This window comes from Narcine bancroftii, chromosome 2, assembly GCF_036971445.1.
Source record: "Narcine bancroftii isolate sNarBan1 chromosome 2, sNarBan1.hap1, whole genome shotgun sequence".
NCBI classification, from domain to species: Eukaryota; Metazoa; Chordata; class Chondrichthyes; order Torpediniformes; family Narcinidae; genus Narcine; species Narcine bancroftii.
In genome coordinates, this window is record NC_091470.1 from 57934062 (window position 1) to 57956756 (window position 22695).

General features: G+C 38.6%; 1 protein-coding gene across 4 annotated transcripts in view; it reads right to left on the bottom strand.

Annotated features, from left to right (window-relative positions):
- Window positions 1-22695, bottom strand: part of snx6 (sorting nexin 6) — an 84173-nt gene that overhangs the window by 13277 nt on the left and 48201 nt on the right. For 3 of the 4 annotated variants that reach the window (XM_069916755.1, XM_069916756.1, XM_069916758.1), the window contains 4 exons: window positions 20955-21050; window positions 12351-12456; window positions 10096-10171; window positions 176-215 (listed from right to left, as the gene is read on the bottom strand). In XM_069916755.1, the coding sequence (XP_069772856.1) occupies window positions 176-215; window positions 10096-10171; window positions 12351-12456; window positions 20955-21050 (318 nt within the window). Of the gene's footprint in view, window positions 1-175; window positions 216-8921; window positions 9224-10095; window positions 10172-12350; window positions 12457-20954; window positions 21051-22695 lie in introns of those variants that run through there. The other variant, XM_069916757.1, reaches the window with a different exon arrangement.

A 22695-nucleotide genomic window follows, 5' to 3' on the forward strand; every position in this document is an offset into this window, starting at 1 on the left:
ATGTTAAATACTGATCCACACACAGATGGTGTTGCTGTATATTCATTAATGACATTGCATAGGGTGATAATAGCCATTTTTTTCATAAATTGTAAGTTTATTAAAGAAAGTTCAGCTAAATTTTAAAACCTGGAAGTTAGTCAAACTAAGTGCATGCAAGTCAAAATTGACATACCCTTGTTTTTTCAAACAACTCTGATACCTTCAAGAAAAATCTGAAACAAAATTAGGAACATATTACTGCACTATAAAGTACTTTAAAAAAAAAAAACATGGCTTTAATCAATGTAGGGAATTTGTTAGTCATTCAAAACTATGAAAAATCACTGTGGATCAAAGCACTTTCACACCTGAATTTGTCCTGCATCTTAACAACATCTCTGGGACTGATGAATTAAATCAGTTTTGCTTGTTTCAATCTGTCCCTTATTAGGCACAAATTTATACTATATAGAATTATTTATAACAGACTGAAAATGGCAAGCTATTTTTAAAAAGCTCAGCGGTTCATTAAGTTTTGCTCTATACAAACATCAACGAAATATTATCTGTTCTACTATAAAAACAAAATGTTAAAGATGAAAATTCTCTCATCTGGTTGGTCTTAGCTCAATTTGAAGGTATTCCATTCAAAAATTAGTAAATTAAACATTTTAATACAACAAAACTTTAATAACCCAGAATCCTCAAAACTTAGGTGATGCTGGACTGGCAGATTTTCAGAACCATTAGATTTCACTCCTGTTAACAAATTTTTAATTCACTTTTCTTATTAAATGTTACACAATGGCATAATAAATTTTCCAGTGAAATGGTAACTTTAAAAGAAAGCTTAGGAAATGGAACCATACATACAAAAATGCTAATATTCAATATACCATACTCCAAAATCAACATCATCCAGGACAAGACACCTACCTAATTAGTATCCTATGCATTTTCTAGATGTTCATTCCCTCCACCATTAGCTTGAGTGTGCGTCATCTACAAAATCCCCTTGCATACACAGTACCTCCCCAACATGTCACTTAAAGTTATCATCTGACTGTACATATACATCACCAGGGACGCATTTTTCAAGCACCTGCAGGTTCCCCTCCAAGACAAATATTTGAATTTCTTGAAGTCAAATACTGACTTGAAAATATATTGACATTCCTTCACTGTTGCTGGGTCTAACCTGGCTAGTCACCTGTCGCAACCTAAAAATAACCTGTTTTTCTTACTTTTTTTTTGTCTGTGAACAGATCTATGCCCATATTAGTTCTGATTCCATATATTCCAACTGTGTTTAATGTGTAATTTGTCTGTGTTTTTCTGATATCTAATAATTTCTTTTTTTTTAATTTACATTCAGATTACCCATAATTTTTCAGCCAGTTACAGATCTGTCAAACATGATTATGTATTCACAAATTCATGTTAACTGTCCAATCCCATAGATATTTTCTAAACACCGTGTTGCAATTTCTCCAGTCATAATACATTTCAGGATTTAATTTACGACTGATGTTCAGGTCAACTAGATTACAATTCCCTTTCTTAAAGGTTTGGGTTACATTGATTCCCGAATATTGGAAGGTAGAAGAATGTTGGTAAATTTTATGTGTCCATCATTTTTACTGCTACCTTATGAAATTGTAGGATGCAAGTCATTAGATGCAGGTAAGTTATCAACTCTTATTCCTATTAATTTATCAAATGCTACGTTTCGATAATTCACACCAAACCTGCAAATTTCCAGGGTTTTTTTAAAATCTTCTAGAAACAGTAAAATAAGATCTGATTTTTGTCCCTTGAAGCCTGCTCCACCATTCAACACAATTATGGCTGATCCATCTCCCCCAGCCTCCCCCTCCCATACCATATGATGCCTTTCAGCAGCTTTGTCTTCAGACTTCAGTGGAACAGAATTTCACTGATTCATCGCACTTCATGAAGGAATTTCTCAACTCAATTTTAAGTGACGGCTACTATCTAAGGGCTGGTTCCTGGTTCTCAATCCAGACTACCAGGGAAAACATCCTTTGGTCCATCAAGCCCTGACAGATATTACAGCTATCAATACAAATATCCTCTCATTCTTTTAAACTTTATTGAGCACAGACCTTGGTCAACCCAAATTCTTCTCATACACCAAGACCTTCTTCAAATCTCATGAATGAAAGTCATGAGGTCCAGATGATTCATCACTTAGGATGCAAGTCATGAGGTCCAGATGATTCATCACTTAGGATACAAGTCATGAGGTCCAGATGATTCATCACTTAGGATGCAAGTCATGAGGTCCAGATGATTTTCACTTAGGATGCAAGTCATGAGGTCCAGATGATTCATCACTTAGGATGCAAGTCATGAGGTCCAGATGATTCATCTCTTAGGATGCAAGTCATGAGGTCCAGATGATTCATCACTTAGGATGCAAGTCATGAGGTCCAGATGATTCATCACTTAGGATGCAAGTCATGAGGTCCAGATGATTTATCACTTAGGATGCAAGTCATGAGGTCCAGATGATTTTCACTTAGGATGCCAGTCATGAGGTCCAGATGATTCATCACTTAGGATGCAAGTCATGAGGTCCAGATGATTCATCTCTTTGGTTGCAAGTCATGGGGTCCAGATGATTCATCACTTAAGATGCAAGTCATGGGGTCCAGATGATACATCACTTAGGATGCGTCCTGAGGTCCAGATGATTCATCACTTAGGATGCAAGTCATGAGGTCCAGATGATTCATCACTTAGGATGCAAGTCATGAGGTCCAGATGATTCATCACTTAGGATGCAAGTCATGAAGTCCAGATGATTCATCACTTAGGATGCAAGTCATGAGGACCAGATGATTCATCACTTAGGATGCAAGTCATGGGGTCCAGATGATTCATCTCTTAGAATGCAAGTCATGAGGTCCAGATGATTCATCACTTAGGATGCAAGTCATGGGGTCCAGATGATTCATCTCTTAGAATGCAAGTCATGAGGTCCAGATGATTCATCTCTTAGGATGCAAGTCATGAGGTCCAGATGATTCATCTCTTAGGATGCAAGTCATGGGGTCCAGATGATTCATCACTTAAGATGCAAGTCATGGGGTCCAGATGATTCATCAGTTAGGATGCGTCATGAGGTCCAGATGATTCATCACTTAGGATGCAAGTCATGAGGTCCAGATGATTCATCACTTAGGATACAAGTCATGAGGACAAGATGATTCATCACTTAGGATGCAAGTCATGAGGTCCAGATGATTTTCACTTAGGATGCAAGTCATGAGGTCCAGATGATTCATCACTTAGGATGCAAGTCATGAGGTCCAGATGATTCATCAGTTAGGATGCAAGTCATGAGGTCCAGATGATTCATCACTTAGGATGCAAGTCATGGGGTCCAGATGATTCATCACTTAGGATCCAAGTTATGGGGTCCAGATGATTCATCACTTAGGATGCAAGTCATGGGGTCCAGATGATTCATCACTTAGGATGCAAGTCATGGGGTCCAGATGATTCATCACTTCGGATGCAAGTCCTGGGGTCCAGATGATTAATCTCTTAGAATGCAAGTCATGAGGTGCAGATGATTCATCTCTTAGGATGCAAATCATGAGGTCCAGATGGTTCATCCCTTAGGATGCAAGTCATGAGGTCCAGATGGTTAATCCCTTAGGATGCAAGTCATGAGGTCCAGATGGTTCATCCCTTAGGAGGCAAGTCATGAGGTCCAGATGGTTCATCACTTAGGATGCAAGTCACGAGGTCCAGATGATTCATCTCTTAGGATGCAAGTCATGAGGTCCAGATGATTCATCACTTAGGATGCAAGTCATGAGGTCAAGATGATTCATCACTTAGGATGCAAGTCATGAGGTCCAGATGATTCATCACTTAGGATACAAGTCATGAGGACAAGATGATTCATCACTTAGGATGCAAGTCATGAGGTCCAGATGATTTTCACTTAGGATGCAAGTCATGAGGTCCAGATGATTCATCACTTAGGATGCAAGTCATGAGGTCCAGATGATTCATCAGTTAGGATGCAAGTCATGAGGTCCAGATGATTCATCACTTAGGATGCAAGTCATGGGGTCCAGATGATTCATCACTTAGGATCCAAGTTATGGGGTCCAGATGATTCATCACTTAGGATGCAAGTCATGGGGTCCAGATGATTCATCACTTAGGATGCAAGTCCTGGGGTCCAGATGATTAATCTCTTAGAATGCAAGTCATGAGGTGCAGATGATTCATCTCTTAGGATGCAAATCATGAGGTCCAGATGGTTCATCCCTTAGGATGCAAGTCATGAGGTCCAGATGGTTAATCCCTTAGGATGCAAGTCATGAGGTCCAGATGGTTTATCCCTTAGGATGCAAGTCATGAGGTCCAGATGGTTTATCCCTTAGGATGCAAGTCATGAGGTCCAGATGGTTTATCCCTTAGGATGCAAGTCATGAGGTCCAGATGGTTCATCACTTAGGATGCAAGTCACGAGGTCCAGATGATTCATCACTTTTCATTTCCATTTATATCTCAATTATTCTTTTTCTTAAATGCTATTTCTTGTTTGGCTCATTATTCATTCTAAACCTGCAATTTTCCATTATTTCCAGCAAGTTATCTTTATTTTCTAGAAGCAGAAAAATATAAGGTCTGATTTTATCCCTGAAGCCAACTCCTGAATTGAATACAATCATGGCAAGGACAGCTTTTTTTGCACACAATCTTCCAGGCAATGTTTCACTAAGGTACTGTATTAATAGAGCAAGATATCACAGCTCCTGTACTCAACAGTTCTTGTTATGATGACCAATAATATTATCAGCCTTTTCCCCATCTATTGCCATTTGGTTCTCTACCAAAATGGATAATGATAATAAGTTTAATGTCATATACATTGAACAATGTACATATGCACTAAAATTATTTTCTGCTGCAGCTGAACAAGGATCGACAACGAGATAGACAACAGACTCGCCAAGGCAAATAGCTCCTTTGGAAGACTACACAAAAGAGTCTGGAAAAACAACCAACTGAAAAACCTCACAAAGATTAGCGTATACAGAGCCGTTGTCATACCCACACTCCTGTTCGGCTCCGAATCATGGGTCCTTTACCGGCATCACCTATGGCTCCTAGAACGCTTTCACCAGTGTTGTCTCCACTCCATCCTCAACATTCATTGGAGCGACTTCATCTCCAACATCGAAGTACTCGAGATGGTAGAGGCCGATAGCATCGAATCCACGCTGCTGAAGATCAAACTGCGCTGGGTAGGTCACGTCTCCAGAATGGAGGACCATCGGCTTCCCAAGATCGTGCTATATGGCAAGCTCTCCACTGGCCACCGAGACAGAGGTGCACCAAAGAAGAGGTACAAGGACTGCCTAAAGAAAGCTCTTGGTGCTTGCCACATTGACCATCGCCAGTGGGCTGATATCGCCTCAAACCGTGCATCTTGGCGCCTCAGTTCGGCGGGCAGCAACCACCTTTGAAGAAGACCGCAGAGCCCACCTCACTGTCAAAAGGCAAAGGAGGAAAAACCCAACACCCAACCCCAACAAAGCAATTTTCCCTTGCAACCGCTGCAACCGTGTCTGCCTGTCCCGCATCGGATTTGTCAGCCACAAACGAGCCTGCAGGTGACGTGGACATTACCCCTTCATAAATCTTCGTCCGCGAAGCCAAGCCAAAGAAAGACAAAACAAGAAAAACCACAATAGTAGACTTGATTAAATTAAAAGTTAAAAATACAAGGAAATAGATAATAAATGTTCACAGTCATCCTAGTGAAAAACAAGCAACGTTGCAATAGTGCAGACAGTTCTTTTGTGGTGTATCAAAGGGAGGTTTAAGAGCCTGATAGCCATTGGAAAAAAAGGCTGTTCTTGAACCAAGAGCTGTTGGTCTTCAGGCTTCTGCATGTTCTGCCTGAAGGAAGCAGTGTGAATAAGTTATGACCAGGGTGATGAGGCTTCTTTATGATGGTGAATGCCTTCTGGAGTCAGCGTCTCAAGTAGACATCTTCATGGACAAGAGGTTAGAGTTCATGGATAGGTTTGACATTTTCTGCAGCCTTATGCTTTCGTGTAGACTCTGGCTTCCAAATGAGGTCATGATACAACCAGTTTGTATACTCTACACAATTCTTCTACAGAGGTTCAATAGAATATTCAAAGACATACCAAATCTCCTCAGACTCCTTAGAAAGTTGAAGTGTTTGTTGGTGGGCATTCTTCTCACTTGCCTTAAGGTGCTAGCTCCAGAGAGGTCCACTTGATACCTAGATTCCAGGAATTTAAATATACTAACCCTCTCTACCACTGCCCCATCAATTAAGACAAATATGTGGGAATAAAGGGATCATATTCTGGTTGGTTACCAGTTACCAGTGGAGATCCACTAGGATCAGTGTTGGGGCCACTTCTTTTTACGTTGTATGTAATGATTTGGATTGCAGAATAAATAGCTTTGTAGTTAAGGATGTACGTGATACTAATTATAATGGGGCAGGTAGTGAGGAGAAAACAGAGACTGCAAAGAGCCTTGGATCGATTAGGTGAATGGGCAGTGCCAAATGAAATATAACGTTGGAAGGTGTACAGGGTCATATACTTTGATATAAAGAAATAAAAGGCAGACTACTATTTGAATGGGGAGAACATTCAAAATTCAGAGGTGCAAAAGGACTTGGGAGTCCTTGAGCAGGATACCCTTAAGATTATCCTCCAGTGGTGAAGAAAGGTCCCATCTAGTCTTCTACCTCTCTGAATCACCTTATTTGAATGCCACAGATCTGGTCTTCAAGAGATTGCAAATTATCTTGGTTCACCCACACCTTCTGGTTATATACATCTGGATAGACCAAGTAGGGACAATCTTGTCCATGCATTTCCTAATAAACTGTAGCATATTAATTTATGTTTGCTAATGAATCCTTGAATATAGCCCAATCTATCAAGTTTAATCACAAAGCTGTAATTCTGCCTCCTAAATCAGCCCTGTACAGTCTTCTCCACTGCTGTAGTGCTCTCCATTTTCTGCTTCATATAGGCAATGGGGTTCAATTTTTCAAAGTGTGGGCACAACCAAAGCAGTAGGCATTTTTGAGGAAATATAGCAGTGATGGAGAATGTTTCATCCACTGAATTAAATCATCTGTATTGTTCCAAACTCAGAAATATTACATTTGGGCCCCAGATCCAAATTACTTAATTGGCACTGTGAACAGCTGAGGACTAAGCACTCATCTCTGCAACTTCTTCACTTGTCAGTTCCTGTCAGTCTGAAAAAGACCCATTTACTGCTACTCCATTTTGTGTCTGTCAATCTTCAACCTGTACCAATTTATTACCACCAATCCCATGTGCTACATGGAGCTTTTGAAAATTCAAATACACTACACTGCTTTTGCCTTGTCAAATTACATCCTCCAAAAAAAATTAATTTCTCTGTCATTTCCTTATTCCTCAATTATTTTTTCTGTCTCTGTGTGACCCACCTCCTATTGGAGTACTCACATATTTATGTTTCCCACCAGCCTATTCTCAAATTCTACTTTACTTTATTAAAGGCTTGGTCCTCCTTTGGTGAATTATGACACTTTCCTAATCTTTTCCTCCTTCGTTATGATTTTGAAAAATCACAGACAACATTGGCTTCTGAAGTTTTCCCCAAGTGATTTAAAGAATTAGAAGCATAAAGTATGGAAGATCATCTTTTTAAGCATTAATCCACCATTGGAGAAAATAGACCAGTCACACAAACATTGTAGAGTACAAATGGGCAGCTTGAATCCTGCAGCAAGCAATTCACGCCCTGATACTCCAAATCTTTTTCACCTAGTAGAAGGCACAAGTCAGGAACATAATGGAATACTCAGCACTTACATGATAAATGCAACTCCAATATCAGCCAAAAAGTTCAACAACAACAGAGCAATGCAGTTGACTGACACAGCACCTACAATCTTCAAAATTCATTTTCTCTTGACAGTAGTACCTGCACCCTAAACTTACATGTATTTCAAGGATGATTTTAAACAGCTTCAGTTTTATAGTTTCTGAACCACCTAATGAGGCTAATGTGAGCAGTGCAGGCTCTTCATTAGATGAAGAAAATACTGGTTGATGAAGCAGGCATATGCATAGTTTGACAAATGTTCTTTTGCTAATGTAGGGCTTCTTTGAACTCATTCAGCATGACCTCAATATCGTGCTAAATGTTCTTTTTCCTATTTGAGTGATCAAGGATTCCCAAGAATCTGTGCAAATGATACACTTCCTCAAGCACATCCTTAAAATCTTTCATCAGTCCAGCAGTAATCTCATTCCATGGAAGAACTCAGATTGGAGTGCTTGAGTCTGGTGTGACACATTGTGAATGACATGGCCTGCCTGATGCTATCAAATAATATAACTAGGGGCTCAATGCTGGAGTTAATACACGAAAATGCTGGAGAAACTCAGTGGATCCTGCATAATCTACAAGAGACAAAGATATATAACCAACATTTCAGGACTGAGACCTTCATCAAGGTATGTGAGACATGCTGAGTTTCTCCAGCATTTTTGTGTATTAACTAAAATCACCATTTCTGCAACTTTGTTGTTTTCCGCAATGCTGGAGGATTGGCGGAGGAAATTAAACTATTGCTGCTTTGCCTCTCCTTCCAGTAAATTGAGGTTTCTGCAGAGACAACATTAGTTATATATTATTCTTAGGGACCTTGCTGAAGGTTGTCCTGGCCCCAGAAGCATTCAAGAGGCCCGTTATCACTGCTGTTTGGTAAAACAATTTATTTTTGTGCCAGATCCAATGTCTTGATCTCCAAATAATTCTTTTCTCAATTGAGCTAAAGTCTGTGATGGCTTACTAAAGGAGGTGAACATCATTACTTAGGTCTGCCTTTGGTGAGAGGTAGACCCCTGTCCATTTTTTTCAAAGTCTTACCAGGAATTTTGATTATTAGACAATAGTGTAGTGCAGCAGGATTAAGTTGATAGAGGTCCTGTATCTTGCAGATGATCAGTGTAAGGCTCTTCATATGCTTCAGGAAAGTTTCAATGGCTTGAGGCTTAGTCTCTGGACATAAGTGGAAATACAGCTTGCATGATGTAGTTCAACTATGAAAGACTGGTTCTGCTAGAAGATGCTAATTTCCCATTGTTCTGAAGATAAGCTATACTTCCACATGACGTTATTTGAAAGTGACATGCATCTTTATGACAAGAAAAATTAAAAAAAAGCTTTGGGTTAATTAAACATATTTGTTTGACCACAAACCTTCAGTGAAAATAAATTTTGATGGTTAATATCATAGCTTTTATGCCATCATGAAGCAAAGACAAGATGGAACCAAAGATATGACCAGTCAAAGAACTTGAAGTCAAAAATGCCACATATAACATAAGAAATACATTACATATACATGAAATACAGGGTGTTGTTCCCTGTATTTTTCTTGATTGGCCTGAGCTCTGGTTTCAGAACTCTGTACCTCAAAGAAAGATTGAAATAATTCAAGGTGACAGCTCACTAGACTTTTTCAAAGATGAAAATGCTAGGCTTGCCTGTAAAAGCCACAAAATTATAAAAAAATGAACAAGCATAGAAATGCACCTAACTTTAGTAGCAAGGATCACATGAAAATAGCTATTTCTGAATCATTACAGGAAAGATTGATGTGATGACACCATTAAATAGTTTTACAGAAGTTGAACTTGAGGTTCATTACCCATTTGCAATGTTATAACATCACTAAAACTCCAATCTTTCAATTTCTGCTAAATTTCCTCCTTTTCTGAAATAATTACAAAAGCTACCATGGACCAATGTTATATAAATAATATTCATGTGCAAGCCTCAGTGAACAAGGGCATCAGAAATCTTGCTTTCTTTCCAGGTGGATTTTCAGCCATAATTAGGGAAAAATTGGGGAGTCCTTACTGACATTTTCCTCTTCCTTGTCAGTAAGATTTTGGTAATATGTTTACTGCATCAACTATTCTGATTATATGACTTGTGTTCCATCAGAAAAATGCCAATTCATAATTCAAGTGATAATCCTTGGAAAAATGTAATTTAACTTACTTGCATAAATCTGTTGAGTCTTGAGTTCCTAAAAAGTAAAATATTGAACTAATTCTACTGTTGTCATCTGCCACACCTGAAAAAAAATGTACACAGCAAGATATTTAAGAAAATATCAGAAAATTCAGTTTATTAGAAATAATCCAAGTTTATTTTTGTGTACAACTTCCAACCACAAACAGGTAAACAAATCCAAATCTTATTTCCTTTCCAAATTTTTCATACCCCTGCAATAAACTCTCCCTCTACCTCAAGAATGAATTGCACTTTAGGCTCATGAGGTCATTTAATAACTTACTCCATAAATGTTCTTTGCCTGAGTCAATATTCCATGGACTGCTTGCAGTCTATCATTCAAAATTGAATCAATGACAATTTAACATTGGTCCTGATCAGGTTCCTGAGAAAATCATCAACAGGGCAATGCCTTCCTGACTTAAATGTCTATACATTGAAGAATGAAACATGTGCAATACACAAATGTGCTGGAGAAACTCAGTAGGTCACATCCATAGGAAGTAAAAGGTAGCCAAATGATTCAGGCTAGGGCCTTTTGTCAGGCTAGAAATGTTGGCTACCCTTTACTTCCTATGTTTACCTGCTAAATTTCTCTATCACATTTGTGAATTGCACTCGACCCCAGCATCTGCAGATTTTCTTATTTAACCCTGAAGTGTGAAGAATTAAATGAATGGCTTTGCAGCCAAATTTGCAGATGATACGAAGATAAGTTGCAGGATCAGGGAGTGTTGAGGAAATGGATAGTGCAGAAAGCTTAGATTAGGAGAATGGGCAGAGAAGTGGCAAATGAAATACAATGTTTGAAAGTGTATGGTCATGCACTTTGGTAGAAGAAATAAATGGGCAGACTATTTTCAAAATGAAGAGAAAATTGAAAATTCCCAAATGCAAGGTAACTTAGGAGTCCTCATGCAGAATAGCCTGAAGGTAAATTTTCAGGTTGAATCAATGGTGAAGGCAAATGCAATGCTGGCATTCATTTTTAAAAGGAATAGCATACAAAAAGATAGATGTGATGTTATGGCTTTATAAGACACTGGTAAGTCCTCACTTGGAGTATTGTCAGCAGTTTTAGACTCATCATTAAAGATGTGGTAACGTTAGAGAGGGTTCAGAGGATGTTCACAAAGATGATTCCAGGAATGAAAGAGTTATCATGAGAATGTTTGACAGCTCTTGGCTAGTACTTTAGGAAAACGAGGGAGATCTCATGTAAAAATTTCAAATGTTGAAAGGCATGGGCAGAATAGATGTAGAAAGGTTGTTTCTCATGATGGGAGAGTCTAAGAAAGCCATAGGTGCTCTGTGGTTACTAAGGGATTACTTAAGGTGGTATGTGAGTGGAAAGAAAAAGGTCTAGGACAAGTGGGCACAACTTCAGGACTGAAGGGCGTCCACTTAGAACAGAGATGCGGAGAAATTTCTTTACCCAGATAGTAGTGAATCTATGGAATTTGTTGCCACAGATGGTTGTGGAGACCAAATCATTGGATTTATTTAAGGCAGACTGATAGGTTCTTAATTAGGCTGGGCATCAATGGTTATGGGGAGAAGGCCAGGGAGTGGCATTGAGTAGGAGAATGGATCATCTCATGATTGAATGGCAGGGCAGACACTATGGGATGAATAGCTTATTTTTGCTCCTATATCTTATGGAAATATGGAATATGCCCAAAGCCACAAATCTAGGAATAGTCTATAAAATAATGTGCAGAATTAATTTACATTTGGCTCATCAGGTTTGTGCTAGTCAAAACTGGCACAATCAAGTGACTAATAGGCAAGGAATTTGATTTTGCCAAAAAAAAATCAATTAATGGAAGTTTAACGTGGTATTAAATTGAATTATTAACACTGGACAAGCCTTTCTGATTGCACAAGGTGAAATAAAACAATTGGAATGCTCCATAGGCAGCATCTTAGATTCTGCCATTGTTGGCCTTGTCACTACAAATGGATCATTTTACTTTGCAGAAAGGCTACAGCAGCAAGACCAGCACTGAGAATCCACAAAAGTTAACAGTGCAGTGCAATTTGATTCAACAAATTAGAACTAATAAAATTAAGCATAAACAATAATATTCATGGTAGTTCAGGCTTACATATTTCTTATAATTAATTGCCCCGCAAAACTAGCTAAAATCAATGAACAAATGTATTAACCTGATATATTCTGGACATTTCTTTGGCTTTTCCTCACATTCAATTCATCACAAGTAAACAATGCTACTTACTTTTGTGAGATTTTGTCAGTTTGTCAGCTTTGACAGCTGCATCCTTTATTCTGTTATTATATTCTAGGAGAAAGGTTTTCTCATGCTCGAAGAAATCATCAACATCCTAAAAATATTTTGTATTTAGTTAAAAAAAACTCAATATGGAATTAAAACATTACTTGTTGAAACAGTATTCCAATTACGGTATGTGTTAATGACTGCCTCTATGTTATCAGGCTCAAATAAAAGTAGAACCCATCAGCTAACCAGTAGAGGCCAAATTCTGCGTTTTTAAAATATAAATTTTTTAAATGTAGTTGTAATAAATTTAATGCTTTGTTGCACTGAAACAGCACCACTGACAAAATATCACTGTCAACTGTACACCAAAAGGCACACACGTTTGGGATGGAAGAAGAGCATAATCAGAAATTTGATTAAAACAGTTGAATTCAAGTTGAAGAAAGGGAATAGCAATATAGAAAGGCTTACAGAAGATCAAGGAAGAATGGCACCATTAGCGTAGTGGTTAGTGCAATGCTGTTAAAGCACCAGTAATCAGGAATCAAATCCTATGCTGTCTGTAATGGGTTTGTATGTTTCCCCCCTGTGTCTGTATGGTTTCCTCTGGGGGTTCTGGTTTGCTCCCACTGTTCAAAAACGTATGGGGGTTATAGATAAATTGGGGTATTTGGGCAGTACAAGCTTGTAGGCCAAAAGAGTTTGTTACTGTGCTGTATGTCTAAATTTTTAAAAATTTAATAGATGTCAAAGACAAATGAGAATCTTAAAACAATGGCTGAGTACAATAACAATGTATAAAAGTATCTAAAGTCAAATGAATGAGCTTTAGAAGATAAAATAAAGCTTTAGGGAACGTCACTGAGTGACATAATAAAGATTTTAAATCTCGTTGAATAAAGAATCATTATTGATCAATAAGCACCAAAATGACAAGGAAGCAAAAATTAACTCAAGGAAATAACAAGTTAGATTTGAACAATTTAGGATTTTCTGGAGGTTGGCCAGGGATTTGTAAGAATAATCATTTGTAAGTCATAAAGACAAAATTAAGAGTTCAAAAATGCTGACGTAGGAAACATTGGTGAAAGTAAACAAAATAATTTTTAGTTACAGGTCAACAAATAGCACAAATATTGGATTAATATAATTACAATAGGAAGAAACAAAATCTTGTCTAATTAAGTAACTTTAGATTTAGTAATCCAACAATGTTAAATTTTTGTCTACGACTAACTTTATAATTTTCAACCTTTCAGTCAAACCTTGACGTAGCTAAATTTTCTCTCCTGCCTTTTTATTAGTCTATTGTCGTACATCTTCTTTAAAAGCAGCAGCTACCATAAATATCTTCAAATGGTCTGAAGTAATACTTCCACTAAAAAGAGATAACAAATCTAAAGCAATCTTGTTATAGATAAAGGCAATAGCCATTGCACTAATAGAGAAATGTCAGGAAATTATGTAACTGAATAATTCAAAAATATATATTGTACACTCATCCATAGAATAGCAAAAGCTATTTGTATTCAAATAATTTTAATTGGATTATATTAAAATGCTTTTCAACTTTGTAATTAAATCCCAATTAAGCAGAAAACTAATAAAACTAATTTTAAAAACTAACACACAAAATTATTATTTTAAAAAATGTTCTTGGAAGAAATTTAGGCAATACTTAACTATTTTTTCCAATGCTAAGTCTACAGGCTGACAAGACATGATACAACCAATATGGCATTTTAAATCTTTATATTTAACTGTTCCTCTTTTTGCTTCATTATTGAAACCACATCATGATTCTGTAATAATATGCATGTACAGCAAAACTTCTGCTATCTGGAATTCAAACAATTGGCTGCCTCAAGCAACCAGCAAAAAAAACACAGAAAATAAATAGGTAAAATATGAGGTCGACCCAATGGGTTTCCTGTGGAATTTTTTTAAATGATTTTCTCAATTGCTCACACCTCACTTGAATGTGGTGTTTGCAGATTCGTTTAAACAGGGTTAAGCTTCCAGATTCATTTTAGAAGGCTTGCATACCTTTAATGGCGAAGAAAGGTATAGACACAATCAAATGTTCCTCCTATAGACCAATTTCCTAACTTAATGTTAATGATAAAATTTTGGCAAAAATTTTAGCCAACAAGATGGAAAACATTTACTGTCAATTATTTCTGAAGATCAGAAGGTTTATTAAAAGCCGATATTCCTATTTTAATATATGGCCCTTAATGAATATTATGTACCATATATTCACTCATATAAAGCGCACACGCATATAGCATGCAGAAAATAATAAACTGTGTAAAAAAAATATTTTTGTATGACGGGCGCACACATATAATGCGCAGGTGTAGTATTCTAAATTCCGACTGGCAAAAGCAATTTGCATTTAAATGGGACAATGCACAGAGCATGTACCAGTATCTGCCACAGTTAATCTCCCACAATTAACATCCAATCAACTTCCCCCAGAGGTGTCAATCGCCCATTATATAGATAATATCCTGCTGCAACACAAACAAGCTTTGGAGAGGAATCAAATAGATCGAAGACAGGCTTTGGAGTTAAACAGGATTTTAATTCTCGTGTTGTCTCAAATCAGAGGCACTTGATATGTTAACCTCCTCCCTCAGGGACGGGTCTGGGTTAGGCCATTTCATTCCAGGCCTCCGCCTGGAGGCCGGCAGCGTGCAGAGGGAAAACAAAAATCAGCTTTCATAGAGCAGCCCTGAAAGGCTGCTCCTGCATTGCACTTGTATTGAGCAGCACCTCATAGCGCCCTCCATGAAGGCGGGGTAACTGGTGCCATAGAGCCACCCTTCATAAATACACAGCAGAGCAATGGCCATCTTCCCTACCCATAATCCCCCATGCAATTGGAACTGCTGTGTTACCCAGAACAGTACCAGTTGCATGGGGGAATATGGGTAGGAAAGACAGCCATTGGTCTGCCGCATTTTGAGGAGCAGAGAGCGACCCACCAAGGCCGAAGCGGCCCATTGAGTCTGTCACAGCCGGCACCAGCCACCCCTTGATGCTCCCCGCTGCCCTGACGGCTCTCGCCCGGTGCCCTTCCCCTGAGGTGGTGAGTGGGAAGATGCGTCATGGGCTGACGGTATCATCAGCACGCCCCTAATAAGCTGCTTGCAGCAGCTGTACATTCAAGCCAGGCTGTGGAGCACTGCATTCCGCCAATGATCCTTCCTTAAGAAGGGTTGGATTCGGCACCTCTGAGCCAGCCACGGCACATTCAGAAAGGCAAGTTTCTACGCACAAGGATGGAGAACCTTCGCCTTTACAGTTGGGCATTTTCCTTGCTTGAAAATGCAGTGCCCTTGCCAGAATTCCACGGCATTCAGTACAAAGGGATATTCCCAAATTCAAAATTCCCCACATCGGCTATAAATTGTGCCCATTCTTTCATTGCCACTATTATAGTCTCATAATCGCTATAATTTGCCGGCACGTCTTGCCCACAGCCACCATTAATTGTGCGCATTCTTTCAACATGTAAAATTATTCTCGTAGAGTGCGCACGCATATAACGTACGGGGGATGTACTTGGTTTGTAAAATATGCATATAATGCGCACGTTTTATGTGCAAAACTACGGTACTTGCCCTCTGGGAAAACTCCTCAATGTATTTTTTCATTGAATGGAGAGAAGCTTTTGATTGAATAGAATGGGCATATCTATTTACAACCCTTGAAATGTTTAATTTTGGTTATGATTTTATTACCAATTAAATTATTGTACTTACAGCCATCCATCACAATTAATTCTAATTTACAACAATCTCAGCCTTTCAATTTGCAACATGACACTCGTCAAGGATGCCCGCTAAGTCCTTTATTACTTTATCTGGTGATTGAACCATTGGCAATGGCATTTCGTGAGTGTAAGGTCATCTAGGGGATACGGAAGTAAGGGATTGAACATAAGGTCTCTCTTAATGCAGGTTATCTTTTATTTTTCATCTTGGATCCAGTTGCCTCCTTCCCCCATAATTCCTTTCACAATTCAGTAAATTTTCAGGATATAAATTGAATGTGCATAAAAGTGAACTTCATCCATTGAATTCTTCTGCAGCATTGTATGATGGTTCTCCTTTTAAGATATGACTTTTTTTAAAAATTCTATTAAAATAAATATTTTACCTAAATATTTATACTTTTTCCAATCTGTTCCAATTTTTGTTCCTAAATCGTTTTTGACTTACTTGACGAGGCGATATCATCTTACATATGGAAAGTAAACATCTTCACCTTAATAAAGTTATTCTACAGAGATCTAAGAGAGATGGTGAATGGCTCTGCCTAACTTTAGATTTTACTATTATTAGGCAGTCAATATACGAAGTCCTACATTTTGGTCCTGTTTTCATAATCATTCTGACTGCCCATTGTGGGTATCAATGGTGCTGAAATCCCCCCCAAAAAACTTTTCTAATTTAGCGTTTCTTGGCTCTTCACTTCCATTTTCAGCTAAGTTCATAGATAATCCAATTGTTAAATATTCTATGAAAATTTGGGCACAGTTTAGAAAATATTTTACATAAGTTCTCTCTTTCAAGCCCTTTCATATTTAATCATTTTTTTTTCAACCTATTTTACATGATGCTATTTTTCAGAGATGGTAGAGAGGGTATTCAAAGTTTTAAGGATCTGTTCATTTATGGATATTTTGCATAATTTGAGCAGCTTTCTGCTAAACTTAACCTGCCCAAATCTCAATTTTTTAGATATTTTCAAGTCTGGCATTTTCTTGAATCACAACTATCTGATTTCCCAAGAGAGTCTGAATCAAATTTTGTAAATGATTTTTTTTTTGTTTAATGTCTTCTAGTAAAGGATTAATATCTGCTATTTACAAGAAATTGTTATGTTTAAATCAGACCTCATTAGCTAAAATTAAAAATACTTGTGAAAGGGATTTAAATTTGACTATATCAGATGTGGATTGGGACATAATTCTTAAATTGGTTAATAGCTCTTAGCTATGTGCCCGTCATTGTTTATTACAATTTAAGATGGTGTGGCGGACCTGACCGCACAACAAAGTGGGCAGAATTGCCAAAAGTACTGAGGGGCACAACATGGCACTGGGCCTCCATTTGTGCGAAGGAGAGCCTGAATTTACAGTCCTTAGCCAGTAGGGGGGACCTGTCCCTTCTTGACAGACCCAAGGCCAGGTCTCAGTTACTCAGCAGTGTCCCAGCGTTGGCCCAGGGAACAATGTGTGGGCTCAGAAAGTGGGAGGATTTCCTTAAAAAGTCAGCATGGTTGTTTTGAATAAAACAGACTTGCTGGTTTCACTGACTCACAGACTGTTGTCTTTTTGTCAGCTTAGCCCAGGCACTAAAATGGTTCTTTTCTTTGGCTTGGCTTCGCGGACGAAGATTTATGGAGGGGGTAAAAAGTCCACGTCAGCTGCAGACTCGTTTGTGGCTGACAAGTCCGATGCGGGACAGGCAGACACGATTGCAGCGGTTGCAGGGGAAAATTGGTTGGTTGGGGATGGGTGTTGGGTTTTTCCTCCTTTGCCTTTTGTCAGTGAGGTAGGCTCTGCGGTCTTCTTCAATGGAGGTTGCTGCCCGCCAAACTGTGAGGCGCCAAGATGCACGGTTTGAGGCGATATCAGCCCACTGGCGGTGGTCAATGTGGCAGGCACCAAGAGATTTCTTTAGGCAGTCCTTGTACCTTTTCTTTGGTGCACCTCTGTCACGGTGGCCAGTGGAGAGCTCGCCATATAACACGATCTTGGGAAGGCGATGGTCCTCCATTCTGGAGACGTGACCCATCCAGCGCAGCTGGATCTTCAGCAGCGTGGACTCGATGCTGTCGACCTCTGCCATCTCGAGTACTTCGACGTTAGGGATGTAAGCGCTCCAATGGATGTTGAGGATGGAGCGGAGACAACGGTGGTGGAAGCGTTCTAGGAGCCGTAGGTGGTGCCGGTAGAGGACCCATGATTCGGAGCCGAACAGGAGTGTGGGTATGACAACGGCTCTGTATACGCTTATCTTTGTGAGGTTTTTCAGTTGGTTGTTTTTCCAGACTCTTTTGTGTAGTCTTCCAAAGGCGCTATTTGCCTTGGCGAGTCTGTTGTCTATCTCATTGTCGATCCTTGCATCTGATGAAATGGTGCAGCCGAGATAGGTAAACTGGTTGACCGTTTTGAGTTTTGTGTGCCCGATGGAGATGTGGGGGGGCTGGTAATCATGGTGGGGAGCTGGCTGATGGAGGACCTCAGTTTTCTTCAGGCTGACTTCCAGGCCAAACATTTTGGCAGTTTCCGCAAAGCAGGACGTCAAGCGCTGAAGAGCTGGCTCTGAATGGGCAACTAAAGCGGCATCGTCTGCAAAGAGTAGTTCACGGACAAGTTTCTCTTGTGTCTTGGTGTGAGCTTGCAGGCGCCTCAGATTGAAGAGACTGCCATCCGTGCGGTACCGGATGTAAACAGCGTCTTCATTGTTGGGGTCTTTCATGGCCATGAAAGACTAAAATGGTACATAGAGCATATATGTCTAAGGTTAAATTTGTCTCACTTTTACTCTGATACGAATCCCATTTGTACCAGGTGAAAGAGTGGAGAAGCATCATTAATTCATATGTTCTGACGTCCTACTCTAGAAAAATACTGGAGAGAGGTTTTCCATACTTCATCAAAAAAATTTTAATATAGATTTAATATCAAACCCTTTGGTACAAGGGGAGGAGGGAATGATTCTTCTGTCTTTGTTTCAGAGTCATGCCAATTCTTTTCCTCTCTTTTGGGGAAGGCATCTGATTTTACTTAAATGAAAGGATGCTGCTCCGCCTACTCAGGATCAGTGGTTGTGTGACATCAAGTCTTGTTTGAATATGGAAAAGATTTGTTATTCAGTTTTAGACGTTATGCAGGTGATTTATGACTCCCTTTCTTACTTTATAATTTCACATCAATGTCATTAAATTGTCTAACTCAGTTTACATTTCCACATTTTTTTCTACCTTCATTTTGCTTTTATTAACAATCATGTATAGCATCTGGCAACGATGTTAAGTGGGGGTTTTGAGTTTTTCTCCTTTTTATTTTTTTCCTTGTTTTTTAAATTTGTTCCTTTTTCCTTTTTTTATACTTTTCATTCTTAGCTTTTTTTGGAATACGAATTATGAATATGATTAACAACTTATGTATTTTTTCATATAGTGAATGTGTTATTAATTTTGAGTAATTATCCTTATCATTTTATCAAATTGTATTATTCATATCTTTATTAAAATCAATAAAAATATTTTTAAAAGAAAAGAAAAAATGCTGAACTTTAAAATTGGTGTTAGTTCGCCAATCATGCAACATGCAATCTCAAGCAACCAGAAAATTCACTCATGCAACATCTTCCAATCCCCATAGGTGCTGGATACTCGTGTAATAGTCGAGTTTTGGGACCAATTTTTCAAGACAAATTTGGGTGAAGAGGGCGAGTTCGATTTTTTACACAGGTCATACTTTTGACCAAAGTACCTGCACCTTCAAGGCATCGGGAGCTTGGATGGTCAGGACCAGTGGTAAGTCCGTGGTCATGGAGTCAGAAACTCGGATGGGCAGGCAGCCGGGACCTCGGAGAATGGCTGAGGCTTGGGTGGGGAACCGGGACAAGGGTTCGCAGTGGGGGTGTCTGAAGCTTGGATGGGTAAGGGGTTTAGGACAAAAATAAGGGGGTTGACTTTTACACGTCAAATGTAAAACATGATTTTGGGGCAAAAAAAAGGAGGGATTTGAATATTAAATTATCAACTATTTTATGAATATATACAGTAGGCATGTTGTATTCATCACAAATAGAAAACTAGCTAATAATGGGATGACATTTTTCAACAAAATTTTGACATAATTCTAACATTGTTATGGTTAAAAACTGTTGAATAAATGAAGTGCTACACCTTGGAAAATTAGCCAGCCATATATTCAGCACTTCTTTTCTCCTACTGGTATAAATTGACTGCATAAACTGATCTGGAAATCTAGGATATGGATGGATATAGATTTGTTAAGCTTACTATATCTACTATTAGCTAGAGGTTTTATCACATTAAGTGAAGATGGTGTTGTCTCCACTACCATCTATCACCCTCTACTTCATCTGAAAAAAATTCCCCACACCCCTTCATATCAGTTGTATCACTTGTGCCAACATCAGTTGCGTCATCATCAATGATATCTGGCTCTCACAGTCCTGATGTACAGATACTGTTTGATATGCTGAATTCCTCCAGAAATTTAATGATTTTTTTTGCTCTCTGTTATTATCCTGCTCTCTTTTCTGTCAGCCTTCCACAGAAACAATGAAAAAGTTAAATTTATAGTTTTTAGGAACGACACTCTATTCCTCGTATTCTTGTCCCCATCCAAGCAAACGTAAATAAATATAAAATATGACAACAACTTTGGTACAGCCTCCACTTGGCCTCTAGATTCATATGCCTAGAAAAGGCAAATTTCAAGTGGATTGCTACACAGTGTCACATGGTTGCCAATAATGCATGCTTATTATTATGGTTTGATATATTAGAGTTTTAATGAATTTCAAAAAAAATACTTGAACACACCTTAACACCTGCAACAAGAACTTCATCTGCAGACTTCACCACATTTTTAAAGAAATCTTCCAGTTTCTCTTTTTTATTTTTTCCTCGAATACTCAGCTTCAAAACAAAACAAAATAAACATGGTTATGTCTGCCATGTAAAGTTAACTTAATTAGCACTCCAGTTTTAAATTTCTAACATTATTTTTCAACCACAGAAAATGATGAGGAGCAAGGTTGGAGATTAAACAAAACTTGAGCCTGAGTCCTTGATCATTACTAAATGAAGGGACTGGCAACAAATTGATCCTCCATTCTGAGAAACACAAAAGCTGCAGATGCTGGAATCTTGAGCAAAGAATTGCTGAATCACTCAGTAGGTAAGACAGCATCCAGGAGTAACAACGCTCTGTCAATATTATGGAGTTGAACCCTTTATCAAGACTAAGATAGAATAGGTGATATTAAAGCATAAAGGGTAAAGAAATTGCAGGATGGGTCCATAGGTGATAAGAGTACATAACAGAAGATGTGACACATGGAAAGACAGAGAGAGAAACCATTAGGAAGAGGGGTGCGGGGATTTTTAAAAAGTTAGAGAGAGGAGAAAAAAATGGCAGGTGTAGTTAGAGAAGAGATGGGAATAGTGAAATCAGACAGGTGTTCCTAAATTTAAAAAAATCATTGTTCATGCCTTCAGGTTTAAAGCTATCTAGGTGGAATTATAATGTGTCCTTCCTCAAGTTTAATTTTATCCTCAGCTTGACAATGGGTGAGCCCAAGGATAGACACGTCATTGTAGGAATTGTTTGGGAAAGTTAAAATGGTTGACCCACAGATCGTTGTGTTCAATGAAGTAGTTACCCAATCTGTATTTGGTCTCAACAATGTAGAGGAGGCCACATCAAGTACACCAAATGCAGTACATTAGGTTGGACAATGTGTATTTAAAGCAGAGCCTTGCCTGTAGGGTCTGTTTGTGGTTCTGGATTGAGGAAAGGTGGGTAAAGATGACGGGACAAGTTTAGCACTTTCTGCATTTACACTGGGAAGTGCCTTACGGGTAGGAAGTTTGGGTGGACAGGAGAAACATATCAGATAGGAGAAGATCTGGCTGGTAGTGGGATCAGACTGAAGTTGCTGGAAGTGTTGGCGGGTAATGTGACAAATTCAGAGGCTGCTGAGGTGAAAAATGAAGACCAGAGGGATTCTCTCCTTGCTCTCTAACTAAGGAATAAGAGCAGAATGACTAGAGATGGCAGCTATGGGTGCGGACTTCATCAATAACAGCAAGAGGAAATCCAAATTTATTAAAGAAAGAGGAAACTTCAGATGTCCTGGAGTAGAAGGTCTGATTCTGGAAAAAGATCTAGTGAAGGCAAAGGAATTGTGAAAAATAGATGGTACAAGATATAATCCAGGTAGCTATGAGAGTCAGATAGTTTGTAACAGATATCAGAAAATAATTTGTCCCCTGAGATGGAAATAGGTCAAGGAAGGGGAAAGAAGTATCAGGAACAGTCCAGGTAAGTTTCAGAGTAGGTTGGAAATTGGTGTAAATTTAATAAAATTATAAAGTTTTGCACAAATACAGGAGGTAACACCAATACAGTCATTGATTTAGTGGGAGGAAAAGTTGGATAGAACACGAGTTCAAATGGAACAGGATCTAAAAGTATGAAACCTTCCAAAAACTGCCACCAATTTATATTTTTAAAATCACTTTTTAGACAACAGTTGTAAAAAAAAAAAATCACAGCCCT